Source organism: Rhodamnia argentea, chromosome 2 (genome assembly GCF_020921035.1).
Source record: "Rhodamnia argentea isolate NSW1041297 chromosome 2, ASM2092103v1, whole genome shotgun sequence".
Classification (NCBI taxonomy): domain Eukaryota; kingdom Viridiplantae; phylum Streptophyta; class Magnoliopsida; order Myrtales; family Myrtaceae; genus Rhodamnia; species Rhodamnia argentea.
The window spans coordinates 1,140,053-1,163,486 of record NC_063151.1 but is presented as its reverse complement, the minus strand read 5'-3'; the positions used below and the strand labels follow the sequence as shown (position 1 = coordinate 1,163,486).

The 23,434-nt window shown below is 41.4% G+C and overlaps 3 protein-coding genes and 1 long non-coding RNA gene across 11 annotated transcripts; 3 read left to right on the top strand and 1 right to left on the bottom strand.

Annotated features, from left to right (window-relative positions):
- The first annotated feature begins 1,711 nt into the window (after window positions 1-1,711).
- LOC115746299 (serine/threonine-protein kinase tricornered) lies at window positions 1,712-7,421 on the top strand. 4 transcript variants are annotated; one of them, XM_030682009.2, is made up of 13 exons: window positions 1,712-2,113; window positions 2,724-2,898; window positions 3,120-3,203; window positions 3,492-3,733; window positions 4,666-4,897; window positions 5,049-5,213; window positions 5,293-5,424; window positions 5,628-5,741; window positions 6,324-6,371; window positions 6,588-6,666; window positions 6,777-6,833; window positions 6,961-7,014; window positions 7,047-7,421. In XM_030682009.2, exons 1-13 carry the CDS (start codon window positions 1,740-1,742, stop codon window positions 7,100-7,102), a joined length of 1,812 nt encoding a protein of 603 aa, XP_030537869.1. In that variant the 5' UTR covers window positions 1,712-1,739; the 3' UTR covers window positions 7,103-7,421. The 4 variants fall into 4 exon arrangements, with proteins under 4 accessions (XP_030537869.1, XP_048129561.1, XP_030537868.1 ...); XM_048273604.1 differs by having other exon boundaries at window positions 6,961-7,034; window positions 7,092-7,421; XM_030682008.2 differs by having other exon boundaries at window positions 6,738-6,833.
- Window positions 6,464-21,558, bottom strand: LOC125313719. The gene is made up of 3 exons (XR_007197311.1): window positions 21,548-21,558; window positions 15,855-15,866; window positions 6,464-6,575 (listed from the first exon to the last, which is right to left on the bottom strand). It is a non-coding gene; the product is annotated as an uncharacterized LOC125313719 (long non-coding RNA).
- Window positions 8,727-11,614, top strand: LOC115746305 (cold-regulated protein 27-like). 4 transcript variants are annotated; one of them, XM_030682022.2, is made up of 5 exons: window positions 8,727-8,906; window positions 9,629-9,826; window positions 9,995-10,208; window positions 10,935-11,047; window positions 11,121-11,614. In XM_030682022.2, exons 1-5 carry the CDS (start codon window positions 8,823-8,825, stop codon window positions 11,187-11,189), a joined length of 678 nt encoding a protein of 225 aa, XP_030537882.1. In that variant the 5' UTR covers window positions 8,727-8,822; the 3' UTR covers window positions 11,190-11,614. The 4 variants fall into 4 exon arrangements, with proteins under 4 accessions (XP_030537882.1, XP_048129564.1, XP_048129563.1 ...); XM_048273607.1 differs by having other exon boundaries at window positions 8,728-8,906; window positions 9,935-10,208; window positions 11,138-11,614; XM_048273606.1 differs by having other exon boundaries at window positions 8,728-8,906; window positions 9,935-10,208; window positions 11,135-11,614.
- On the top strand, window positions 12,342-16,763 carry LOC115746304 (coenzyme Q-binding protein COQ10 homolog, mitochondrial-like). Of its 2 annotated transcripts, XM_030682015.2 has the most exons (4): window positions 12,346-12,981; window positions 13,108-13,303; window positions 14,349-14,480; window positions 16,330-16,763. In XM_030682015.2, exons 1-4 carry the CDS (start codon window positions 12,668-12,670, stop codon window positions 16,450-16,452), a joined length of 765 nt encoding a protein of 254 aa, XP_030537875.1. In that variant the 5' UTR covers window positions 12,346-12,667; the 3' UTR covers window positions 16,453-16,763. The 2 variants fall into 2 exon arrangements, with proteins under 2 accessions (XP_048129562.1, XP_030537875.1); XM_048273605.1 differs by lacking the exon at window positions 14,349-14,480 and having other exon boundaries at window positions 12,342-12,981.
- Window positions 21,559-23,434: the final 1,876 nt, after the last annotated feature.

The following is a 23,434-nucleotide window of genomic DNA, read 5'->3' as shown; positions in this document are numbered from 1 at the left end:
ATAATTTTTTCATTAAAAAAATCAATTTTTAATGATTTTTTATTTATAATATATTTTTTTAATCTTATGTTGTACTATTTTTTTTCTCTTCTTTTTTATTTTCTTCTTTCTTCTTTAATTTCTTCATTAGCCGGTCGCCGGCCACGTGTGCTTTTCGCCTTTGATTAGATGGGCAGCAAGAAAGATTAACACGATCACGATAGTTATTCCAAAATACTTTGAGATTGGAATGCCTATAATAAAGTAAAAGAAGCAAAAAGCGAATGCACGAGCTGAACATGTTAAGGTCGTGTATCACTTTGCAATTAGAAACTCATATGTTTCTTTTACCACGTTCAAAGGGCGGACGATCCGTAAACTCATATGTTTCTTTCACCCAATACATTTTCCGCTTGTTTGTAAACGTCCTAGAAGAGACGACATGGACAGTCTGTAAATCCATGTTAAATTCGTGATTTTCTTTCGGAAATCCCCAGGAGAGTGGATGTAGTTGGTAGTTAGCAGCTACGTGGAGTTTCCTTGTAAGTTGTTCTTCTTCCCCAGCTCAAGACGTGTTTGACCTTGACCCCCATTGCAGCGGATGAACCTAACCACTTCCCATCTACCGACATGTTTCTGTTGTATGGTGCCGAAATTTATTTCCACATAAGATAGTTTGTAGTTTGTGGGTCACTTTATAAGTGTGAAGGTTTTATAGTCATACAAATGAAGACGTCGGGGCTTAGTGGGCCAAACTCATGTTATCGATAATTATCAATTTGTAAGTTTGTCTATGTTCGGACATAACTACCAAATCGACAATCTTACAACCTTTATCTACTTGATATTAAATAATAAGATTCATATAGAGACTCGCTCATTTTATAAAAGAATTACGATTTTGCCAAAAAGTGATTCGCTCAAATTCCGCATCTTGATGTGATTTTTGCGTTTGTACTACTTAGTAAATTCTTTCCCTAGAAAAGAAAAAAGTAACAAGGTCTTTGGATCGATTTTGAGAATAACTCGCCAACTTGGCTCACGGCCTCTAATTCTTTGGGATCGAGATCCGATAATTGGCTCGACCCGAAACTAATCAATAATCACCTCTCTAGAAAAGGATAGGTTTGATGCTCAACAGGCTCGATCAAACGGGAGAAATCCGTGCGCCGCAGTAAAGGCGAGGAGGAGGAGGCGCCTGATAATTCTACTTTACTTATCGGGTTCGGGTTGGCATTTTCACGGGCCGGAGCCTACTCTCCCCGGAGCGTGTGCTCCACACTCCCCCGAGCTCCCGGAGCCTCCGGGCCAGAGGAAGTCGCAGCACAGCCGAGTTCGCAATCCTACAGTAATGGAATTACGCCCCAACAAAAAAAAAGGGAAAAATGAAAAGAAAAGAAGAACATCATCATCTCTGTGGCGACCTCATCTATAGACCTCCGCCGACACTGGCGTTTTGCCAAAAAGTTGACCCCCTCTCTTCTTTCTCTCTCTAGAATTGACTGGTTCCAGCTTCAAAGTCAGTCCAGTCACCAGTGTGCGTGGGAGTGCCTCCAAGATTCCAGTTGGTGCGAGGAAAACTATGGCGTCCATCACACTCCATTCCCGAGAAACGCACCAAAAAGAGGAGAGGAGTCTCTCTCTCATCCTTCGAATAAAATATCCCATTTTCTCTCTCTAGCTTTCCTGGCTCCAGTACAGTGTTTCGCCATAAGTAAGACCCGCCCCCGACTTCTCTCTCTCTGTATATATATGTACATATGCCAGTTCATCCCCCTCTCTATCTGGACTCGTTGCAGCGGACTCGATCCCGATCTCGCCTCGGAATTCCTCGCCCCCCAACGAAGCTTCCCTCGGATTCAACATGCTGGCTTTGTGATCGATTCGGCTCCCTTGTCGTGCCTCCGGGTTCGTTCGAGCTTGATTCGCGATTCGCTGGAGAGATGGACGGCGGGGATGGGACTGTCAGGCTCGGGGCGCTCAACTTCAGGCCCGACCGGGCCGCGGCCCTCGATTTGGCTCCGGACGTTGGGGTGTCGTCGCCGGTGACGCGGCAGAAGGCGGCGGCCGCCAAGCAGTTAATCGAGAACCACTACAAGAACCATCTCCAGGGCTTGCAGGATCGCAAGGACAGGTTTGACGACTTCCGAGCTCGAATTCGATCGTTTTCTGATCTCGTCTGTTCTTCGCTTTGCGCTTTCTCCTTCGCTTCGACTGACTGCATCGGTTTCTACTTTGATTCTGTCTAGCCAATTGATAGGATTCTTAGCGTTAATTGCTTGTGATCCTTACTGGTCTCTGCTCTTACTGAGACTTGGGTTCGTTCGTTGCGTGAGTGTTGGCATTTATATCTCTCCTAAAGCATTGACTGTTCGTCTCTCATCTAGAATTGGTTATGATTAAGGAGGTCTCTCTCCATGTTTGGAATCATTAACGCAATTACCATTTCTTCTGGTTTCCTGGCTTCTTGGAGAGAGAAATAAGCTTGACTCTTCTGTGTGTAACTGATTAACTTGATATAAACATGCCTTCTTTCGCATTTTACTCAATTCAAGATATTATCAACAATGTAGTATGCAAATCTGAGACTTACCTGATTAAATAGATCCAGGATGTATAAGCCTAGAATGTCCGTATTGTGCAATAAGGCATAGGCCCATGTTACGCAGATCCTCTTTCGGGGGAAAAAAAAAAAGCAGAGTAGTACGGCAGCATACTGATTAATTCTTTGATTTTGCTATTAGGCGGCGAGCACTCCAAAGGAGAGCACAAGAAGCTCAGGTGTCTAGCGAGGAGCAGCAGGAAATGCTGAGGAATCTAGAGCGCAAGGAGACGGAGTTCATGAGGTTGCAAAGACGTAAAGTGGGAATGGATGATTTTGAACAGTTAACTGTCATTGGTAAAGGCGCATTTGGAGAGGTACATGCAGATGATACTTTTTTCATGTTTTTGATGTTCACTTAAGGATATGCTTTGATTTGCTTTTAAGCCGGTGTGGTTGATTCAGCATTGACTTGATTTGTGCATAAAACAGTTGCTTTTTTATGAGTTCCCTAGGCTTCTCTTCCACAAAAAGTTTAGGAGTATTTCCTTTTTAGCATATGTTCCTATTTTTTATCAGCTACATTCAACCAATGCAGGTGAGACTATGTCGTGCAAAGATTACGGGAGAGATCTTTGCCATGAAGAAGTTGAAAAAATCCGAGATGCTTAGCCGTGGACAGGTGAGCATCTTAACCGACATTTTATTGGATCCTACAGTTTGCTACTTTTGTATCTCTTTTCCTCTTCACTCTCTTCTTTGAGCAGTACCCAAAACTTTGTTTCAGTTACTGATCTACTGATTTCTTCTTCAAATAGCTGATGTGGTTTATTTATCTGAATTCTTACTCTAGTACATACTGGCTGCCAGAGTCTTATGTTCTAGCTTACATAATCTCGGGAGTAGTTGCTCTGTAGTTTTAATGCATTCTGCGCTTCAGTTCTTTAATCATGATTGTTTGTGTGATTAGGTTGAGCATGTTCGTTCTGAGAGGAACTTACTTGTGGAGGTTGATAGTCAGTGCATTGTTCAGCTTTACTATTCCTTTCAAGATTCGGAATTCTTATACCTCATCATGGAATATTTACCTGGTGGTGATATCATGACATTGTTGATGAGGGAAGACATTCTTTCTGAAGATGTTGCACGGTTTTACATAGCAGAGAGTATTCTAGCGATCCACTCTATTCATCAACATAATTATGTGCACAGGTATTACTTTAATATTCAGGGGACATAATAACTGGTCGTGACTATGAATATGTTTCAGCTTTCACATCTGGTAATATACAGTACTGGATGCCAAGAAGGAGTGCCAAAAATTTAATTGGAGTGAGGTGTGGCATTGCATGGTTATACCCTTACATAGTCTTTGTTTATATTCCACAGAAGTTGAAATTTCATTCTTCTAGTAAATATAGTAGATAAAAGCACATACATATGGATTTATTACACGAGTTATGGAACCACAGTTTTGGAGAATGTCTTTTCCAAGCTAAACTCACCTAGTGTTGCAATTGGAAAAGGATGGCTACTTGTCTTTTTTTTTTTAAGATCAAGTACCATGGTGAATGATTCGATTTACCAGCATCAGATGATTATTTGCTGCTTTTTCTCAATGAATGTTCTTGTCTGTTTTAATCTGTTTGAAGGAGTAAAGTGGGAGAGCTTGTGGCTCATTGACCTTGTTTGCAGCTTCTTCTCCTCAATGCACTCCTTAAGAAGAATCTTACCTCTATCATTCTACGTATTTTCTCATATTAAACCAATGACGGAAAGTCAAAAGGTTCACTACCATTAGTCTCTTCATGCGGAACACCATGCTGGCTTGTGATTGGCATGTCAATGAGCCCTTGTATTGTCGCCACTACATTCTTCCTTACTAGTCTTGATCTATTAGTTCATGATGCTATCCTGTTGCCTATGCTTCAGTTCTAATGAACTCCTTCCGACTTTATTTGTGCTGCTTTTGAGTGATAGATCATACTCATGTTAGCCTTTTTATCTCTCTGTGTGTTTTTCTTGAGGTGGACCATTGACTTTTGAACAGCTTCACTTGTGTTTCAACATGTATATGATTACATTCAACTTCTTGAGCTAGAAATGAAACTCCGAGTTTCTTCTGAACAAGTTCCTTCATGTAGGGACATTAAACCAGATAATCTGTTGCTGGACAGAAATGGCCATTTGAAGCTTTCTGATTTTGGTTTGTGTAAACCCCTAGATGACAAGTATTCTGCAATTTTATTGGAAGATGAAGGTTTAATCTCTCAAGAAAATCCAAGTGGATCCAGTGGACACTCTGGTGTTGATGGAGCACCTTGGTTCATGCAAAAAGACCAATTGCTACGATGGAAACGTAATCGGCGTGCATTGGTATCCTCTCATCTCTGTGCCCTCTTAACTTTTGTTGCCCATCTTGGTGACATTCTGGTTTCATGAAGTAATGCCAAGCATTCCATTTGTCTAAATTTTCCAAGTTAATATATCTATTTGGCTAATGTAGTCTTATGGATCACATCGACAGGCATATTCTACTGTTGGAACTCTTGACTACATGGCGCCTGAGGTATTGCTGAAAAAGGGATATGGAATGGAGTGCGATTGGTGGTCGTTGGGTGCAATCATGTACGAGATGCTTGTAGGCTATCCTCCCTTCTGTTCTGATGATCCCAGGATCACATGCCGTAAGGTGATTTCACTATTACCTTTGGTCAGTTACAAGTTCCAAGGACATACGCAGAGTACTCAATGATTTGGTTTCTCCTCAGATTATTAATTGGAAAGCATGCCTGAAGTTCCCTGAGGAACCAAAGATATCAGAAGAGGCTAAGGATTTAATCTGTCACTTGCTTTGTGATGTTGAAACAAGACTAGGGACTGGAGGAGTGGAGGAAATAAAGGTGACCTGCAGAATAATGCTCTTTCTTTCACACGATAGAAGAAATTGCCTGAACTATTTGCTAGTTTCGCACTCTTTTTTTCCTTAGTAAATGGAGAAAATGTAAATTTGCACTTCTGCAGAATATGCCCACTGTAAATTTGCGCTGGCATTCTGGCCTGTAATTGCAATTGTGTTTGTACTTTTTACAAGTTTTCTTTTCAGGCACATCCATGGTTCAAATCTGTTCAATGGGACATGCTTTATGAGATGGAAGCTGCTTATAAGCCTACTGTTACGGGGGAATTGGACACGCAGAATTTTGAGAAATTTCCAGAAGTGAGTACCTGTTTTACTTGTCAAGGTTATCAAACACAATCATGCTGGGTGCGATAAAATATCTTCAGAGACTTGAATAATTTTTCCTTTCCTGTCTGGATTAGGATCAACATATCTTTATTTCTATGCTGCTAAATCAAAGCTTTAATGGCTTGATATAGGCTGTTAATTTGTTAGTCTTCCATGCTAGATATGCACCTTTGAAATTTTCACGCTTTTGACTTTAGTAAAGTAGGAAACAAGTATGGGTGAACAAGTATCTGGCTCTCTTGCTACCCTCGTTGCAATTTCTTTTTTTTCTTTATGTTTCAGGACATGGGTAGTTTTGGATGGTTTTGATCTAATTTCAAATTTCATGAGGTGTATGTTGAACAGGAAAAACGTTCTGATTTTTAGCAGTATCACCTCCGAGGAAGAGATCTATTGTTCTCTTGGCTAACCTAACCCACTGATAGACTTCAGACATTTGGAAATTCCCTTGGGATCTCAATTTTTGCATAATATTTAACAAGACTTGTCCTGATGTATCTTTCTGTTTCGATGTGAGTTTTGTCTGAGACTTTCGCATTTTGACTTTCCTAGGTAGAAGGCCCACCATCTTCAACGCCAACTGTTGGACCTTGGCGGAAGGTAATGAGTTCACCTCACACTGCTTGATTACTGTCTGAAATAAAGAACTTAGAGAAACATTAACACCCCGCCCCACACTCTAAACCCAGGGAAAATGCATTTTAACAATGATTCTTTACTCTATTTATTTTGTAAGGCTTTCATTTGGTCCACTGGCTCGGTTATCACTTTGACATCACATGAGGATGAGGGGTGGCTTTTTAACTGATTTTGCAGATGCTGACATCGAAAGACACTAATTTCATAGGATTTACTTATAAGAAATCAGATGTTCTTAACTCACTGGAAAGTTCAGGTATGCTGTATTTTAAGTGTTGTTATTTGCCGTTATGCATTTAGGTGAAGTAGTTGCAGTCTTCCATACAGAAAACCAAACTAACTTCAAAATTTCGATGCGGACTGCAGGTGCGGACCTGAAACCGCAAGGAGTTTCAAGGACCCCATCTCTAGTTTCCTTGTTAGGTAGGAAATGACGCTGCCATTGCGTAATTATTCTTCCAATATCAAAATTTTCTGAAAGAGAAAGCATCCACATGGATCATGGTTAGAAAATCACCTGTTCTATGAAATACATTTTGCTCATTCTCAGGTCAGATGGGACTGCTGGAAAATGAAATGTCCGTGGACGATCAAAGACTGGAACATTGACTTGCAAATTCGACTCATTCCGTAAACAATTGGTGATGGGGAGAAGGGAAAAGGAGAACAAATATCGTGATCCATTCATTTGAGACGACAATGTAAGAATTCGAATAACGGGAGCTTAGGCTTTGATGTTGTAGCATTATTTTGTCCTCTCTCGACTGTATAATGAGCGCCTTGTTGTACAAAAAAAAAAAGTTTTGAGAATTCATTTTCTTGAGCATGATCAAATCATATGATATAGCCCACATTTTCCGAAGAAGTTTCCCCTTTAGTATGGATCAGACGGTTTACGTAATGTACTCCAGCGAGCTGTAATTAGGAGGCTCTATGATTGGTTGAAAATCCGAATGCAGCGGAGGACTAGCATGAACTTTTCATGAATGGAAATAATGAAGAAATTTTTTTCTCCGTTCTTCTTCTTTTTTTACTATTTAATTGGTGCTAATTTCAACCCAGAAAAGTTCTCCTCGCATCACAATGGAAGATCTCTATCGGAAGATATATCATAATCTGAAATGCGGAATTTGATCGGTGCTCTTTTGCATTCGCTAGGTGTCGAACCGATGTTAAAATGTGCAATTTGATTATAAAATGGACGGGCGATGGGTCTAAACAAATAACAATGCCCCAATAAGAGAGAGGAGAAGTGAAGTTTTATGTTCTGGATGCCGCCAAAGGACAAACCTATGACGGTTTAGGAAGCAAACTTTCGTTCTTGTCGAAGGACTCTGGAGAGTTTATGTACGAGGAAACGTTAAACCCACTGTTCTCGCGCCCACAGGATGTTTTGATGTGGTCAACGCCAAAGCTTTTCATTCTCCACCTTCTTGATCTTCCGTCGCGAATTGACATTCCTAGACGTGAGTACATGTTAGATTATGGTTTATACTCTCTAATGATAGAAAAGCATGACGTTTCACTCATATATTTTAAATCCATATTTTTTCATCAGTAATTTGTATTTTGACCCATAAATAGCTATTGTTATATATGCTCTTTTTTACTTGTAATTAAGTGATGCAACGAGAAATGCAAAGTACCAATTATAATGAAATTTCCACTTGACGTAATCATAATTTAAGGATGAATCAAAATAAACCTTACATCAATTTCTCTTTATCGCTTTTATGCTTTACTTTGTTGTGATTATACATCGAATCCTAAGATCCTCCGTCACGGCACCTTCTCAATATCATCACGGCGCACGGGGGACAAGACAGATGAGCGGATCCCTGTTCTGAGCAGTTGGTCTTATTTTAACTCGGTCGACAGATCCGTGGAGCTGTGGGGGGTTACTGCGGATCAGGAAGATAAGCACTCGTTTACTCTCTAGTCCTGAATTCGTGGGCTTCCATGCATTTCGCCATGTGACCAAACATGCAACGAGAAACAAACGGCACCAGCGGAACGGAAGCACAAATAAAGGGGGCAAAAAAAAAAACGAGGAGAAATAGAAAAAGATAGGGGGAAGAGAAAAGCGCGAGGAACCAGGGCGCGGAGTGCGGGCCCCCACCCCGCCGCCACGTATTCCAGAAACTGTCGAGTTTAAGGCACGCCGAAGCGAAGCGAAGATATTTTCGGCCCCGAAAATATCTGGCCTTGAGGTCATCATCTCCGGTGACGTGGCGCCTGTCGGCCCCTTGACACGTGTAAAAAGCGGTGACAACTGTATCGCCATCTCCCCGAAACTCCCCCCATTCCATTCCACCACCTGCTTAATAATACCAAATTCCCCAAATCCTCTCTCTCTCTCTCTCTCTCTCTCTCTAAGGTTTCGTCGTCGTCGTCGTCGTCGTCGTCGTCGCAATGGAAGCTCCTCGCAGAACTGATTCCTCCGGGACGAGTTCGGGAACCTCGAACGAATTCCCTCACCGTGAACCCATGATTCCGGTACGATCGGCGTCTTTTCCTCCTGCCTGTCGATTTTTCTTTTTTTTTTTTTAAATATTTTCTCTCCTTCCGTTTTTGTCGTCCGCCCCTCTTCTGTTTTTGGTGTACTTCTTCTACGGAGATTTCACGCCAGTGGCTGTGGTTTAGCTTGATTTCAAGCCCTTTGGAGGCGAAATCCGTGCTGGAGGGTTTCGATTCTGGTGCTGATTCGAGTTCGATCGGTGGTTTTGATCTTGTTCATCGCCTCAAGTGGCGGTTTAAGAATGTCTCGCTGTTATTTTGACGAGGGCTGTGTTCGTGTTCGATTGAAGCACCTGCGGTCGGAAAGAGACCGCTGCTTAACGCCTGCAGTTCAAGCAGATCCCGATTAATTGACATTGCAGCGAACCGTGTCTGGTCTTTGAGTTCTTCAAAAGGAATTTTTCTTATTTTGTAAGATACTGTGTGCTTAGGTTTTTTTCTCTGCTTACGACTGTACGTTGTCCTTGTGATGAATTTGAGGCTGAGGTAGATTGGAATCTGATTACGCTAGTGAGACTCCTTCCCCAGCTACGTTCACCATTACAATTAAGTTGTTTATGATCTATTTCTGTTGGGCTCGTTGTCCTCTTCCCTATAAGAGAGGAAGAGAAGTTAAGAATTGCTTATCCCCGTCAGTGGGGTAACATCTTTCTATTAATAAGCTACTAAGCTAGTTGAAATTGGTGGTGACTGTTCCTCAGGAACTTCCATGCACAGATTCCTCAAATACAGAATGGACAGATGAGAAACACAGTCTTTATCTCAAATCGATGGAGGCTACTTTCGTGGACCAGTTATATGATTCCATGGAGTTACTGGGTTGGCACTTGGAAAAAGCAAACTTCTTGGACCCTCAAACTAGGCAAATGAACAAACACCCTTGTTCACCCTCTGGCCAGGTTTGAATTGATATATACTCGACGACGGGGGTGATAATTGTTTCTTACTATTCAATAGCATCCCATTTATTGTTCTTCACACAGCTCTTTACTCACTCTGATATCCAGTTCAAAGTTCTTAGAGATGGCTGTTGGAAGAAGATCAACTTTGAAAGACCTGACTTGCAGGTAGAGAAAGCTGATGGCTCGCGCGACATCCTAAGAAGTCAATGGATCCAGCATTTTCGACCTGCTTCTAGACTCCCAAGGTTGGGATCTCCTAATCACCGAGCATCCAGTGGAAAAGGGAAAAAGGCTCTTACTTATGCATCAGCTGGAAACTCAGAGCAGTTTCACGCACGCCACTCGTACTTTGGCAATCAAGTCGATAACGGCAATGCAGGTGCTCTAGTTATTTCTGATGTATTTGTCCACTGATTTTTTCTTTCATTCGCTTCTACTGTAGGTGTGTACGATGAATGGTTGTGGTTCCTACTGTTTTTACGAGTACCATTTACTACATTCTAAGTGTAGATGTAACTGCTCATAAACAAGGAGGCAAAGCAAAGCTATCTTTTGGAAGATTTTAGCTCTTTGAGATTTAAACGTCGACAGACTTAAGAAAAGTACTTGCTGGAACTGATCTTTCTTCCTTGTTCTTACATCGACCAAAGAAATATTAGCTTTTCTGTCGTGCAGCTTAGAATGTTTAGATAAGAGACAGGTAATCTAATTTGTGAATCTAAAATGTGAATTTCTGAATTCAACATTGTCAAAATATCACCAGTTATCCACTAGCGAGCTGATAAACATGTCCAATAATTTCGTCTAATCAAAATGGCAAAGCTAAATCCATGCACTCTCGTCCTTTTCTACCTCAACTATAACCACTTATTGAATGCAAGGAAAAAATGCAATGGTCTCAGCCCTTTGTTATTATTTGGCAATCTTTTGCCAGTTGTTTACACTCTTCCCTTTTAGAATGTACTATTATGTGACTCATGACTGGTGAAGTGCTCACTACGGTCATACTAAAACCCATTTCGCTTGATATCGATGAAAAAGAAGAGAGAGATGTAGAGTCGTAGAACCTGGCTTTGGCTGGATTTAATGCTCTTGGTTTTTGCAGAGGTTACAGATCAAAACTTTGTGGATGAAGCTATAGGAGAAAGAAAGGGGAGCAACATATGCAGTGCAAAGAAGGCAAAAACTTCGGGGACGGATTCTTCGGACCATGACCAGGTAAATTTCAATTCAATACCAGTCACTAAGGACTGGACTCCCCATCTTACGTATATTTTACCTGGTTTACAAGGTTGTTCCGTTCAGCAGACCTGCCTCAACAGGAGACGCTGGTGAAAAATGGGCCTCCGCATCGAGATGAAGGATCTCTACTGTGAAGGCTCAGGGAACATTCTCTTTCTCTCACTCCCTAATATCAACAAATCACGTGAATATGGATTGCATGCGCCATCTGCGTGCTCGCGAGAAAACGAGAGGATTCAATTTTTCTAGAGACAAGACCCGGGTGTGGGGGTGCTGCGCTCTATTTACCTCTCTGAAGAGAGAGGCGCACGGTGCATATTCCCGCTGGGGCAAGGGTTAGGAACACGATCATATATACTTGTACAACTCTACATATCAATGTGCTGACACAGTTTAGTCGGGGCTAATTCGACTAGGAGAGAACAAGGTGATTAATTGTACTAATACAACAGGGGTTGTGGGTTTCGTTTCTGTCTTTCAAGTTGATTGATGCTGTAGACCTCTGTCACCTGTTAAATGTTACCTGAACCACGATTTGATTTATTGTCGTCATAGTGCTCCACAGAAACCATGGGTGTTTTAATTTGTGATGGAGCCAATGTGAGCGACGTCTTCGCTGCACTGAAATGTTCCGGATCTTTCATATTTACACTCCTGTTCGATTATACAACAGAGAGTAATTAATCGTGGATTATTTGTAGCAATGTTAAGCCCTGGTTGCCTCAGACAAGTATGTGTTTTGGAGAGCCTGGCGATTCTAACCGTTACAAAAATTACCAGTTCATACGCTTTCGTCCGCGGCATTGCCCCCGCGACAATGCTCTGAAAAAAGAGAGGAGGAGGGTTTTCCTTCCCACTTAAGAATGAGATGCGCCACTTTCCGTCCGGTCACGAACACGAAGTTCGTCACGTACGTTTGTTGCGTACATACGAGATTGATCTAGGCAACATTTCACAAACTGATGTTACTGTAGGAGATTTGGATATTGAAACAACGCAATATGAAAAGGCTGTCCAAATGTGTTCAGAAAGAAAAAGATATTTTGGCATTTGAACCTTTTTCTTTTTTTTCCGAAAACATTGATTATGAGACAGAAAAAGTTCAAAATGAATGATAAAAAAAAAAAATAGAAGTATTCATTCACGTATTTGTTATTACTGACAATATTTTACATCTAAATATTTTTATACTTTTAATCTCTCTTGCTTTTCCGACCAAAAAAAAAACTCTCTTTCTCTCGTGTCGTTTGCCACTCAGATTTATTGTTTGTTGGCTTTGCCTACGTGTTCCCCAAGACATCCTTCTCTTCTTCTCCTTCCCCTCGCCAACCTCACCTCCAATGGCAAACCCTAAATTCCAAATACGTGCCCCCAAATCCTAGTTCGCCATAATCACTTCGGACTCTCTGAAGTTGCTCTGCTCAGTGATTTGGATTGCTTTCTCTCGCGGGCCGCTTGATCCTTTGGTCGCATTTCCGGATGAAATCGCCCGGTTCCCATTCGGGATCTCATTCGTAGGTTTTGAATGAACTGATTGGAGGCGTCCGCTTGTTCTGATTTGATTCGCCGAGGTCCTCCCTGGTCAGGTAATACGCAATGCCGCCATTTTTGTCGACGTCGCGAGCGGTGAGGTCGTCTCTGTCGCGCAGAAACGACATCAAGCGTTTGATTAAGTCTCGTTGGAGCGATTCTCGGGAGCCCTCGTTCGACCGCATCAGATATCTCGGTGGCATCGCAGGTCTCGATTCCTCATTTGGTCGTAAAGCGTCTGGCGCACCCAAGGACGTCCTGATTAGTTCCGGGCGGTCGTGTGGCAACAGCGTTACGCAGCGGAGGCAGTTTCTGGGGTGTGGAGATGGTGAGGAAGGAGGTGTTTTGTCTAAGGTTTATGAGGAGAGGCGTGTTTTGGGGTAATTCATGCTAAAAGCGCTCTTGGTTTATTTGTGATTCTTTTAAATTCGTCAATAGGTATAGCTTGATGTGTGCAATATTTTTTGTCGAGAATGAGTTGGGAGCATGACCTATTTCATCAATAGGTACTCTCCAGAACAACTGTTTGACGTGGTTGCAGCTGTTGATTTGTATCATGGGTTTGTACCATGGTGTCAGCGGTCGGAGATATTGCGATACAATCTGGATGGGTCTTTCGATGCAGAGCTGGAGATTGGTTTCAAATTTCTTGTTGAGAGTTATATTTCTCATGTAGAGTTGACCAGACCAAAGTCAATCAAGGTAAGCAACTAGCTATCTTCTTCCCTCCGTTTATGTTCCCAGCTGTGTGTGTATGCATTGACATGTTTCACTGAACACTCTCACCATCTTGCTTTCAGCTAGCATCAAATTGATGAGTCACGTTTGAATATTTGCAAACAGAGTACACAGTAGCACAAGGAGCTTCCATTGTTGATCATTACAAACACTGCTCCAGATATTATGCCTAATCACTGCTTGGCTTCAAGAAACAATCGTGTCTTTATCTTAGTTTGTTTTTTCGTTGGCATAGTGTCATATGCATTTACTATTGTGACTTGCATTAATTAGAAGCTTGATACAACTCATTAAGTATCCAGATGGGAAGACCTGTTTCATAGGCAAATTTCCAGTTTCCTACTTACTTTGACAGGCAACACCTTGTCCACTTTTGCTTTGGTCCACATCACAATCTGTTGAGAGTTCCTGCAGAAGAATTTCAAAAAGATTGACCATCAGACTTTCTATCCTCATTTTTGAGCCAGATTGAACAATTGACTTGGAATTGTTTTCCAAATGTAATCTCGCAAAGGTTTTTCATTTCTGCTTGAATCTTTGTTCCTGAAGTAATCAAATTTAGTATTTTAATTTATTATATTTGGCAATGATAACAGAAGTCATTTACTTGCCTCTTTTAGTTGATTTCGGATTGAATCTATCTCAATAGAATTTGACTGAAAAGGATAAGAAAAATTGACTGGTTCCACCATATGTGGATACTTGCACAATTCAGAAAGATGCTTGTCCAAAGATAAGCTTTCGTCGGTAACAAGGGTTTGGTTCAGTGGTGACCTACCCTTACCAAGATCTACAAGTCTGGGAGTAATCCCCTTCTCGCTCTTCCCAAAACTTATTCTTCATCTAGCAAGAAAATAAGTAGGTTTTGTCTTGCATGGATCGATGAGAACATTTTGTCTGTTTTTAAGCTGCTAACAATTGGTGTTCTAGGTTGAAGTTTTGAGTTGACTGATATGGTTTTGTTTTTTGGTAGAATTAATGTTTTCTTGTTCTCTGCTTTATTTTCCAGACGACAGCATCAGAGAGTACCCTTTTTGACCATTTGATAAATATTTGGGAGTTCAGTCCAGGACCTGTTCCAGGATCTTGTAGCCTTCACTTTTTGGTTGATTTTAAGTTTCAGTCCCCACTTTACCGGCAGGTAGTGTTGCTTCTTGTAATTTATGCGGTTGCATCAATTTCCTATCTCTATAATCATTTACTTGAAGTCCTCAGATGTCAGAAGCTGTTCTGCTGACTGTACAGACAATGAATTACCTAGTCTAGTTGGAAAGCCTTGTGTATTTCTTGGCACATGCTATGTTCAAATCTATATACTGGCATTTGCAACATACAGACTACATGTTTCTATTTGCAAAACCACTGAGTTCTTTCCTTGAATGGGAACACCAAAATGTTGCGGTTGCTAGCAGATTGTTGTGCGGTTATCACAGGGGTAGATGAGAGTAACAGCTACCATCAATAAGATATCAACTGCAATTCCGTCCTAGAGAATTATACTTAGATGGCATATGCAGTGATAATGAGTGGTCGTTACACAGTTAGATCAATCTATCTCTAGCTTGCTGACTTTAAAAAATGTTACTAGCAATAAGAGAGATAGACTGTAAATTGGACATTTTTTTCTGCTAATATGCCACATTCGCCTCTTAAACTTTCAGTGTTTCCACATCAACATCAACATCAACATCACCTTTATCCCAAACTAGTTGGGGTCGACGGTCGATGAGCCCAAAAATAAATAAAATAAAAGCAAGACCGATTGAGGAAAAGGAAATAATTATATATATATAGGGAAAAAGACTAAAAAGGACAGTCCGGAACATAGGAATTTTGCCCCTCCACAATGCTAATAGCTTTCCTTCACTCCGTCCTAAGACAAATCGTATGCCAATTTATTTCCCACTTCATTAAATCTTGTTTTACTACTTTTCCCCAGGTAAGTTTCGGGCGATCTCTTCCTTTCTTCATGTCATACTCTCGGTAACAAACTTCTGTTCTTACCGGAGCATCTAGGAATCTTCGAAGAATATGCTCAAACTATCTCAATCTCTGTTCTCTTATCTTTTTTGCCGCCGGTACTACTTCAATTTTTCGTCGAATATCTTCATTTCTTATCTTATCCATCCGTGTATGACCACACATCCACGTTAACATCCTCATTTTCGCTACTCCCATTATATGCTCATGTTGCCTTTGTGCTAGCTAACATTTAGCTCCGTATAGCATTGCGGGTCTTATTGCTATTCTATAAAATTTTCAGTGTTTCCACATATGGTAAAGAAAAAATTGCTCATTTTGTGAGCTAGTGGAGCGTCCAGCGCTCATTCACTGTACTCTACATTTGTAATTTAGTTAATGCCTTTAGAAAGCCAGATTTTCTGTTGATAAATGCCAGAGTTATTCATTACTAGTAGCATATGGCCTTTTCTTCTTCAGCATTGGAGTTGAGGCATGTGAACTTAGTACATATATGAAGTAAATAGTAAGATGTCAATCCATGGGACACGCTGACTAAAATAATGTCCTGGGCATAATGGCACGACGACTCTTGTTTAACCTTTGGCACTTAAGTTTGATCAGTTATGGTCGTGAGTCCCTCTATATGAATGTAAATGTTATTTGCTGCCGCTGTTTGTTATCTCTGTTATACGATTATGTCATTATGTGTATGGCAGTGTCCTTTAAACTTGTGAGTGTCTGCAGTTGCTGTTATTTTGCATCTCTCTTGATCAGATTTCCTCCCACATTATCTAGACCCCATCGAACCCAAGCAACAAAGTCAGTGTTTATAAGTGAGCTCATATTTTTCTGGTGGTTCAGTGTAGTTTGCTACATTCACTAATATCAGTCCATCAGATTCATTCATTAGCACTGATGTTTCTGGCTCTTGCAGCAGTTCATTTAAAACCTTAAGCTTCTGTCCGTTTCGAAAATAATGCGCGCGCCTGTGGACCATGCTAATTTGTCTTTGGGTTTCGTGCTATTAGGTGGCGTCGGTCTTCTTCAAAGAAGTTGTTGCCCGACTGGTCGGCTCGTTCAGTGAACGTTGCCGCTTGATTTACGGGCCCGGGGTCCGAGTTCATGAAGACTCTTACGGACAGAGGGCTTGAAGTTTGAGTGAGCCTCGTGTTGATGTTAGTCCCTTTGCCATGAATTCTCACGAGTGGCCATTGGGTCAATGGGCAGTGAATATTGATCCCCCTTTTTTGGTTGCTGCCCGCAGCACATTGCCATTTCTTTGATTGCAGTGGGCCTTTCTAGCAAAGGGAAAAAGCCTCAAGAGCATCTATCATTATGTTGCGGATAGATAACATCAGCTGTATCATTTATTGCGATTCTTTGAATTATTGTCCCCCATAGTTGGGGACTTATGGAATCAAAATGTAATTTCGATTTCAGATTAGTGATACTGGTGTTTTGCCCAAGTACTTCCGATGTGCTCTGCTCTGCTCAGCAATTTAGCCTGTGCTGCTCATGAAACTGCACGGCCATTGGGTCCTTCCCTTTTTTCTGTTTTCCATGCCTGTGTTATGGGAATGAATCTTTTGACGAAGGATGCGACGAACATGTTTATGAGTATAAGCATGGAATGATAAATTCCTCGGACCATCCAAAATCATTGTGGGCAATGGAATGTATTCGTGCACTAGCCCATTAGGCGCTCTAGGCAAACCATCGCATTCGCTCCATCCATTTATGGTGATGCTTCCATAAGTAACAATAAAACATTAGCATGTACGCATCTTGAAACTAAATAATCACTTACAACCTACAAATGCCCGAGAGGGTGCATCCTTTGATTAGCATCATACGGGGCAACCTCTTCTTTACTTCTCCGTTAATAAGAAATAATTAGTAAGGATTCTACAAAACAACAAAAAAAATATCCTCTCCCAGCAAGAGTAGAGAAGATCCCAATTCTCCTCCCCCAACAAGGTAGACGCGACGTGACTCGTCATCGCGGGTTAGGACAAGATCATCGTAACAAAAAAAAAAAAAAAAGAGGAAAAATTAGAATGATAATGATGGGGTGGCTCGAGACCCCACGTTTGACTCGAGTGCAATGTTTAGTAGTAACCCCCCACAGTGCTTGGAATTCAAATCTCATGATGAATGGAGACCCAAGAACTGTCCACATCCTAGCGGGAAAACGATCCCACAAGGACCATTTTTCTTCCTCAATAGGTACCCTTCATCGACTTCAATCATGCAGTGAGAAAATCATCTCCTCCCTTATCGGAAAAAACCCAAATCCGAAACAATGGCATGTGTGTTCATTTGCTTATGTTATGCCACGGGCAAGTATTATTCTCTAGGACCACCAAAGTTTTCACCACTATCTTCAAGTCTCACCTTCTTCCACCCTCCCTTGCCCCTCGAAGCCAACGAATTGGCGTCGTTTCGTTCCACCCCTCATGATTCCCAATTTTTGTTATGGTCAATAATGCATCCACTTTTGGAGATCCTACAGCTGGCAGATTGGAAAGTTTTTTTCTTTTTTATTTCCTCCAAAGGAGGCGGGGGGGTCCTTCTCCGTCCAATGTCAATCCCTTTGTTTTTAGATGATGGGTGAAGATGTGATTAGGATGGTCTGAGGCCTAGGCCCTTGTGTTCCCTCCTCATCCACAAGATTTCGCTCTCATCATTGTGTACGTGATGCGCGCACATTCTCGGGAGAATAATATCTCAAACCCCTTTTCACCCCCTCCTCCCCCCGGTTCACAATCGGAATCGAGGGGAGTCATTATCTGCCGTATGTTACAAAAACTAAAAGTACCCAATGAGAATCATTACCCCTTTTCGTCTTCGTTTTCTTTAGGTTACCTTTTTTTTTATTTTTTTACTTTCCCCTTATCTTGCTTTCGTCTTGTCGCAATTTCCCCTCGTCAATACATGGGAAACGAGACGACATCCTCGTCAAGAACGATCAATCTCCGACAATATGTATTGGGCTGATGGCCTGGCGACCATTGTCGCACGGGTTCCTTCTTAAGATTTGAGTCGCGCTTGGAGTGAGTGGGGCATGTGCTTCGCGTTCTGTCCGAACTGACCATCATGCATGTGGAGACCGCCTGACCCCGTGGGAATTCGCGACGCGTCGGCAGCGCCTTCCGGGTGCCTACATTACCCACCATTTATATGATTCACACGCATCGGAAGAGGCACGGCTGTTGAGGCCAAGTGGGTCCCTCGCCGTCGGGGAAGGGACGCATGATCCAATTCTCTTGTTTCTGAGGTTATGAAGCTGAAATTCCTTGTTGCACATACTTAATTAGAAAGAAGGGGTGAGATTCCCTGCTTCATTTTACTAAATAAGATCACGAAGATTTAAAAAAAAGAAGAAGCCATAAATCTATTATAATTGTGTCAATTCAGTCCTAAATTTTGTATATTTGTGTTAATTTAGTTCATCCGATCAATTTTGGCAAGAAAACCGCTAATGTAGCAAAGGCTGGCTTTGACATAAATTTTTTTTAACAATATTTTAATATTTTTTGAATTATTTATTTATTTTATTTTTTTTTTCCTTTTTTTTTCCTTCCTTCAAATCCTCTTGCCAATCGCCGAGTCTGGCGACCAGCCAAGGGAGAGTCTCGTCAGCCTTTGGCGAATCTTGACCCCGCCGGTTAATAGAGAGGGCGAGCCTTGCCGTCTTTGAAGCTCCCAAATGTCGAGCCTTGCCCAGCCATGGCTAGCATAGGCTTGACCTTGCCAATTGCTGGAGGGGATGAGCTTCACCGGAGGCCGATGAGGTCGACTTCATCGGCCCTAGCCTTAGTCCGGCGATCAGCTGGAGGAAGAAGGAAAGGAAAAAAAATTGAAAGAGAAAGAAAAAATTAAAAAATTATCAAAGTATTATTAAAAATTGTGCATACTAACGGATGGCCGCGCCACATCAATGATTTTCGGCTTAAATTGATCGGATAGACTGAATTGACACAAATTCTAAAGGTTTAGGATCCAATTTACAAAAAAAAAAAAAGTTGAGAACTTAATCAGCACTATTATAATAAGTTTAGGACTTTTTTAAGTAATCCTTTCACTGCCCAGATAAAATTGTATGCACATTTCCAAATTAGGACCAAAATCCAGATAAATGTGAAGCGACGGAGCATGCCAAAGTTAACGCGACGCAAATGAACCCGTGTGGCACGTTCTCGCAGCCCTCCATGAGAGGAGTTCGATATGCTCGATGACTGCTTTATTGGCCGGCTTGGGATTGTGATATCCGCTTTGGAAGAGCGAAGCGTTGCGAGCTCAACAACAAAGTCAAAAAGGGAAATCCTTCTCTTCCTCTGCTTTTCTGGGCTCATACGCATCGCGATCGGATTCTCGACGACACTTTCGGTACGAATCACATATTCATGGTCAAAGAGTTTTGTCTTATTTTGTCTACTCGAATCATGACACATCGCTTGAAAAAGAATGGGGGAGTTAAATGTTTGAGTAATAACTTTGCGTTAGAAAGTTGGTACAGACTCTTCAATGGAAAATTGTGTCCAAAAAATTCTAAACCTATTACACTTTTGTTGATTCAATGCTAAACTTTTTAATTGTGCCAATTGGGTTTTAAGTAATTCTACGTTTTGCCAATTGAGTCCAAATCAATTTTGGCCGGAAATCATTGACGTGGACGCCACTTGTCATACGAGATGCGTCTACCGCCAACATGAGCAATTTTAATGATATTTAAATACTTTTTTTTCGATTTATTATTTTATTTTTTTCTTTGTCCTTCTTCCTCCGGTAGGTTGCCAGGCCTCGACAATTGGCTAGAGGTGACGGTTGGCGAGGTTGACATCATTGGCCTCTAGCGAAGCTTGCCCTCGCAGGGCACTAGCGAAACTCAGCCTTGCCCTCCTCTAACGAGCCTCGACCTCACCATTGCTAGGCAAGATCGATCTCACCAAATCTAGCGAGGGTGAGCCTCTCCTAGCCACTTACGAGGCCGACCTCGCCTAACGATGGCAAGGTCGAGTCTTGTCAATGACCGACAAGGTCGAGCCTCGGCCGATCATGGCAAGGCCAACCTCACCCAACAACGACGAGGTCGATCTCGCTAGCCATCGCCTCTGGCTGGTCATCGGCCAATGCTGAGGCCCGACAACCGGCTAAAATTATTCATGCCGGCGAGGTCGGCTTCTGTGCCATAGACGTACAGTTTGTGAAGTAATTCTCCTTTTGGGTGGGACAATTGGTAATTGAATTTAAATTTGTTCTCTTTTTCCCCATTTTCCAAGTGCGGGAGTCCCCTGTGTCCTAGAAGTAATTCCACTTGTCATTTGTCGTCTGTGCCATAGGCGACGAAATAGTGATTGCTTACACCAGGCAGGTTGATTAATATGCTGGAGACGCATCATACCAACCTGAGAAGAGTAACCTATCTCGTGTTGGCAAAATTAAAAGATTCAGGGGGAAGAGGGCAGAGATCGACGGTGGCAGAAAGAGAGAGATGTCACTGGATGGTGGCAGTGTGGTCATATGCCATAAGGGGAAGTGGTATTGTTGGGAGTCGGCAACTATAAGTGGCAATAGTGGAGGATGCACTGTTGAGCGTTCATCGAGCTCGGGCAAGCGGTTCCAAGGTGAGTATGTTCACGATCTGGAATTTGAAACCTACATTATTAAAATTGATTTATTATTTTTTGTGTTGACTATGGTTCATACTCTCCATCGACAGGAAGGTATATGGGTCCCGCTCAATGTTGAGTGGGCGGAGGTCCGAGGACAAGGACTATTTGATCTCCACATCCTTCAAAGAATTTAATTCTTCCACCATAACGTAATTGAACTTTTATGGATTGTTGCTTTTGGTGGATGAAAATTTATTTTGTTGCTTTAACTTTCATTTTACTTAAAAAGCGTAAGTAAAAAGGGGAGAACAATCCTAGGACGCATCTCTGTATCTCGAGCCTCTAGGGGCTGCTGCAACTAGGCAAGATTCTGCTTAGATTTTCCCCTTCCTTCCTTTTTGTTTTTGCAGACAAAGCGCAGAAGAATAAGCAAAAGCAAAAGGCAAAGCAAAGAAGAAGGAGAAGCAGCACCAAATGTCGACGCACGTAGAAATTCATCATCAAAAGATCTTGCATGCAGAAACCGCACGCGACAAAGCCTTTTCGGGTCCGCACTCCGACACTTCACTCCCCGTACTCGAAACGTCCCTTGGTTTTTGCTTAACGCGACGACGCGACAACATATGCATACATACTCCTCCTCTCCTTGATTGCTGCCTTATAACCGGACAGATCTGGCACGTTTTACCGAGGGCCTATTTTCGATCCGCGATCGGCGTGTATGGTTGGGCGAATCGAGAACGAACAACTTTGTTCGTTTTGCATGTGGAATATGAGGATTATGTTACGTTATTTTGGGTGCACGTGGATTGAGCCCTTCATGTCCCGCCTTTCGAAATAGCTTGTTATCATGAAAAAAAGGAAAAACAAAAGTTGATTGTTGGACATCGAAAGAGGTGATTGTTGGATATGAGGAAAAATCAATGCTGACATGAAGAAAAATGATGATTGATCATGAAAAGTGGTGATGGTGGAGATAATATATCTATTCCCAGTAGATGTGTTAATTAGTTGTCATAAATACGACCAAAACATACAATACTCATCATAACTGCTCAAGAACAACAACCTTCTCTTCGTCACAACTCTCCTTTCTTCATGACTGCTCAGGAAAAACAAAGTAATTACTGAACTTATTTTTTTGTGGCATTGGTGTATATCTTGAAGGTGTATTTGTTCTAAATCCATCAACAATAATAAAGGGGCAAATAATACCTTAATAAGAATAATTTGATTGTTGTCACGCATCAAATTAAAGAACTAAAAACTACTGTTCTACTTTCACCAACAATCCAATTTCCACAACACCATCTAGTATGTCCTGACTCCTAGCTACGTGGAATCGAAGCGGTGTCTTACTGGGCTCTATGAAATCTCTCTCCTTGCTAGTGATTCCAGGTTTGATTCCACCTATCACATTATCCACAAGTTGAGTATTCTTAAAAATCTTTTCTTAATTTTGCTTTATTTTATATCTTGTTTTACATTTTGACTCACACCAAATCTCAAATGGTATTAGAGTAGGAAGTCTCGAATTCAAACATTTCAAGCCCCATTTGTATCTCCAATTAAATATGTTCACGCTTAGTACTAGATGAAAGGACCAAAATGAGCGTGAGCGGGAGTAATAGAATAATTGAAGATTAAACCACGTTTTCATCTAACAGTTTAAGCTTTTAAAACAATTTGCAGTGATCACACCAAATCTCACAATACTAATGGTGCGTTCGGTTGGGAGAAAACTCCATGAAAAAAGAAAATATTTTCCAGAAAATAATTTTTCAGAAAAATTCTTAGTTTTTCTATGTTTGATAATATGTGACAGAAAATGATTTTTGGTATTTGAATCTCATTTGAAAAATTATTTCAATCTCACGATTTTATTTCACGCTGGAAAAGAAAAATCGAATTTCAAAATTTTAATTTTTCTATTTTTATTATTATAAAATATACTATTTTTTTTTTCTTTCCTTTTCTTTCTCTTTCTCCCTCCACCGCGACCGGCAAGTGACGGCCACGAGCGAGCCCAAGCTCCCCCGACACGCAGAGGAAGAAGAGGAATAAATGTAAAATATAAAAATTGTGCTTTCACCTATGTAGATTTAGAAATACACTTTTCTAAATTTTATGCATACATTTTCCATTGATTGAAAAGTGTTTTCTGTTGACTAATTCTTTTTGGAGAATCGAACGAGCGAAAGTCCAAAAAATCAATTCATGAAAGATATTTTTCCTGAAACAAACGCATCCTAAAACGCAAATAAAAAGCTGAGGTTGATGCCTCAACAGGAAGTGTGTACGGTCGGTGGCGTGGGGAATCGAACAAGCACGCGTCGTTCGTTAAGCCCGTCCTAATAGGGTTTATGTGCGCGCGTGTTGCCTCCTTTAGTTTTTCTTCTGCGGTGCATGTGGTGGGGGTGGAACTCCAAATGCTCATGATAACGAGAATCAAAGAGAGATATGAATCGATGGGAAGACAAATGAGGCGCGGGATACTTTTGTTCTCCTCATAACTGTG

Excerpts from the sequence above, each read along its gene's own strand:
- LOC115746299 (XM_030682008.2), top strand. The coding sequence starts at position 1,740 with ATGCCAGTTCATCCCCCTCTCTATCTGGACTCGTTGCAGCGGACTCGA. Across the intron at positions 2,899-3,119 it reads GTAAAGGCGCATTTGGAGAG|GTGAGACTATGTCGTGCAAA; the intron begins GTACATGCAGAT and ends CAACCAATGCAG. Across the intron at positions 4,898-5,048 it reads AACGTAATCGGCGTGCATTG|GCATATTCTACTGTTGGAAC; the intron begins GTATCCTCTCAT and ends TCACATCGACAG.
- LOC115746305 (XM_030682019.2), top strand. The coding sequence starts at position 8,823 with ATGGAAGCTCCTCGCAGAACTGATTCCTCCGGGACGAGTTCGGGAACC. Across the intron at positions 10,209-10,934 it reads AGTCGATAACGGCAATGCAG|AGGTTACAGATCAAAACTTT; the intron begins GTGCTCTAGTTA and ends TGGTTTTTGCAG. Across the intron at positions 11,048-11,120 it reads ATTCTTCGGACCATGACCAG|GTTGTTCCGTTCAGCAGACC; the intron begins GTAAATTTCAAT and ends CTGGTTTACAAG.
- LOC115746304 (XM_030682015.2), top strand. The coding sequence starts at position 12,668 with ATGCCGCCATTTTTGTCGACGTCGCGAGCGGTGAGGTCGTCTCTGTCG. Across the intron at positions 12,982-13,107 it reads GAGGAGAGGCGTGTTTTGGG|GTACTCTCCAGAACAACTGT; the intron begins GTAATTCATGCT and ends TTTCATCAATAG. Across the intron at positions 14,481-16,329 it reads AGTCCCCACTTTACCGGCAG|GTGGCGTCGGTCTTCTTCAA; the intron begins GTAGTGTTGCTT and ends TCGTGCTATTAG.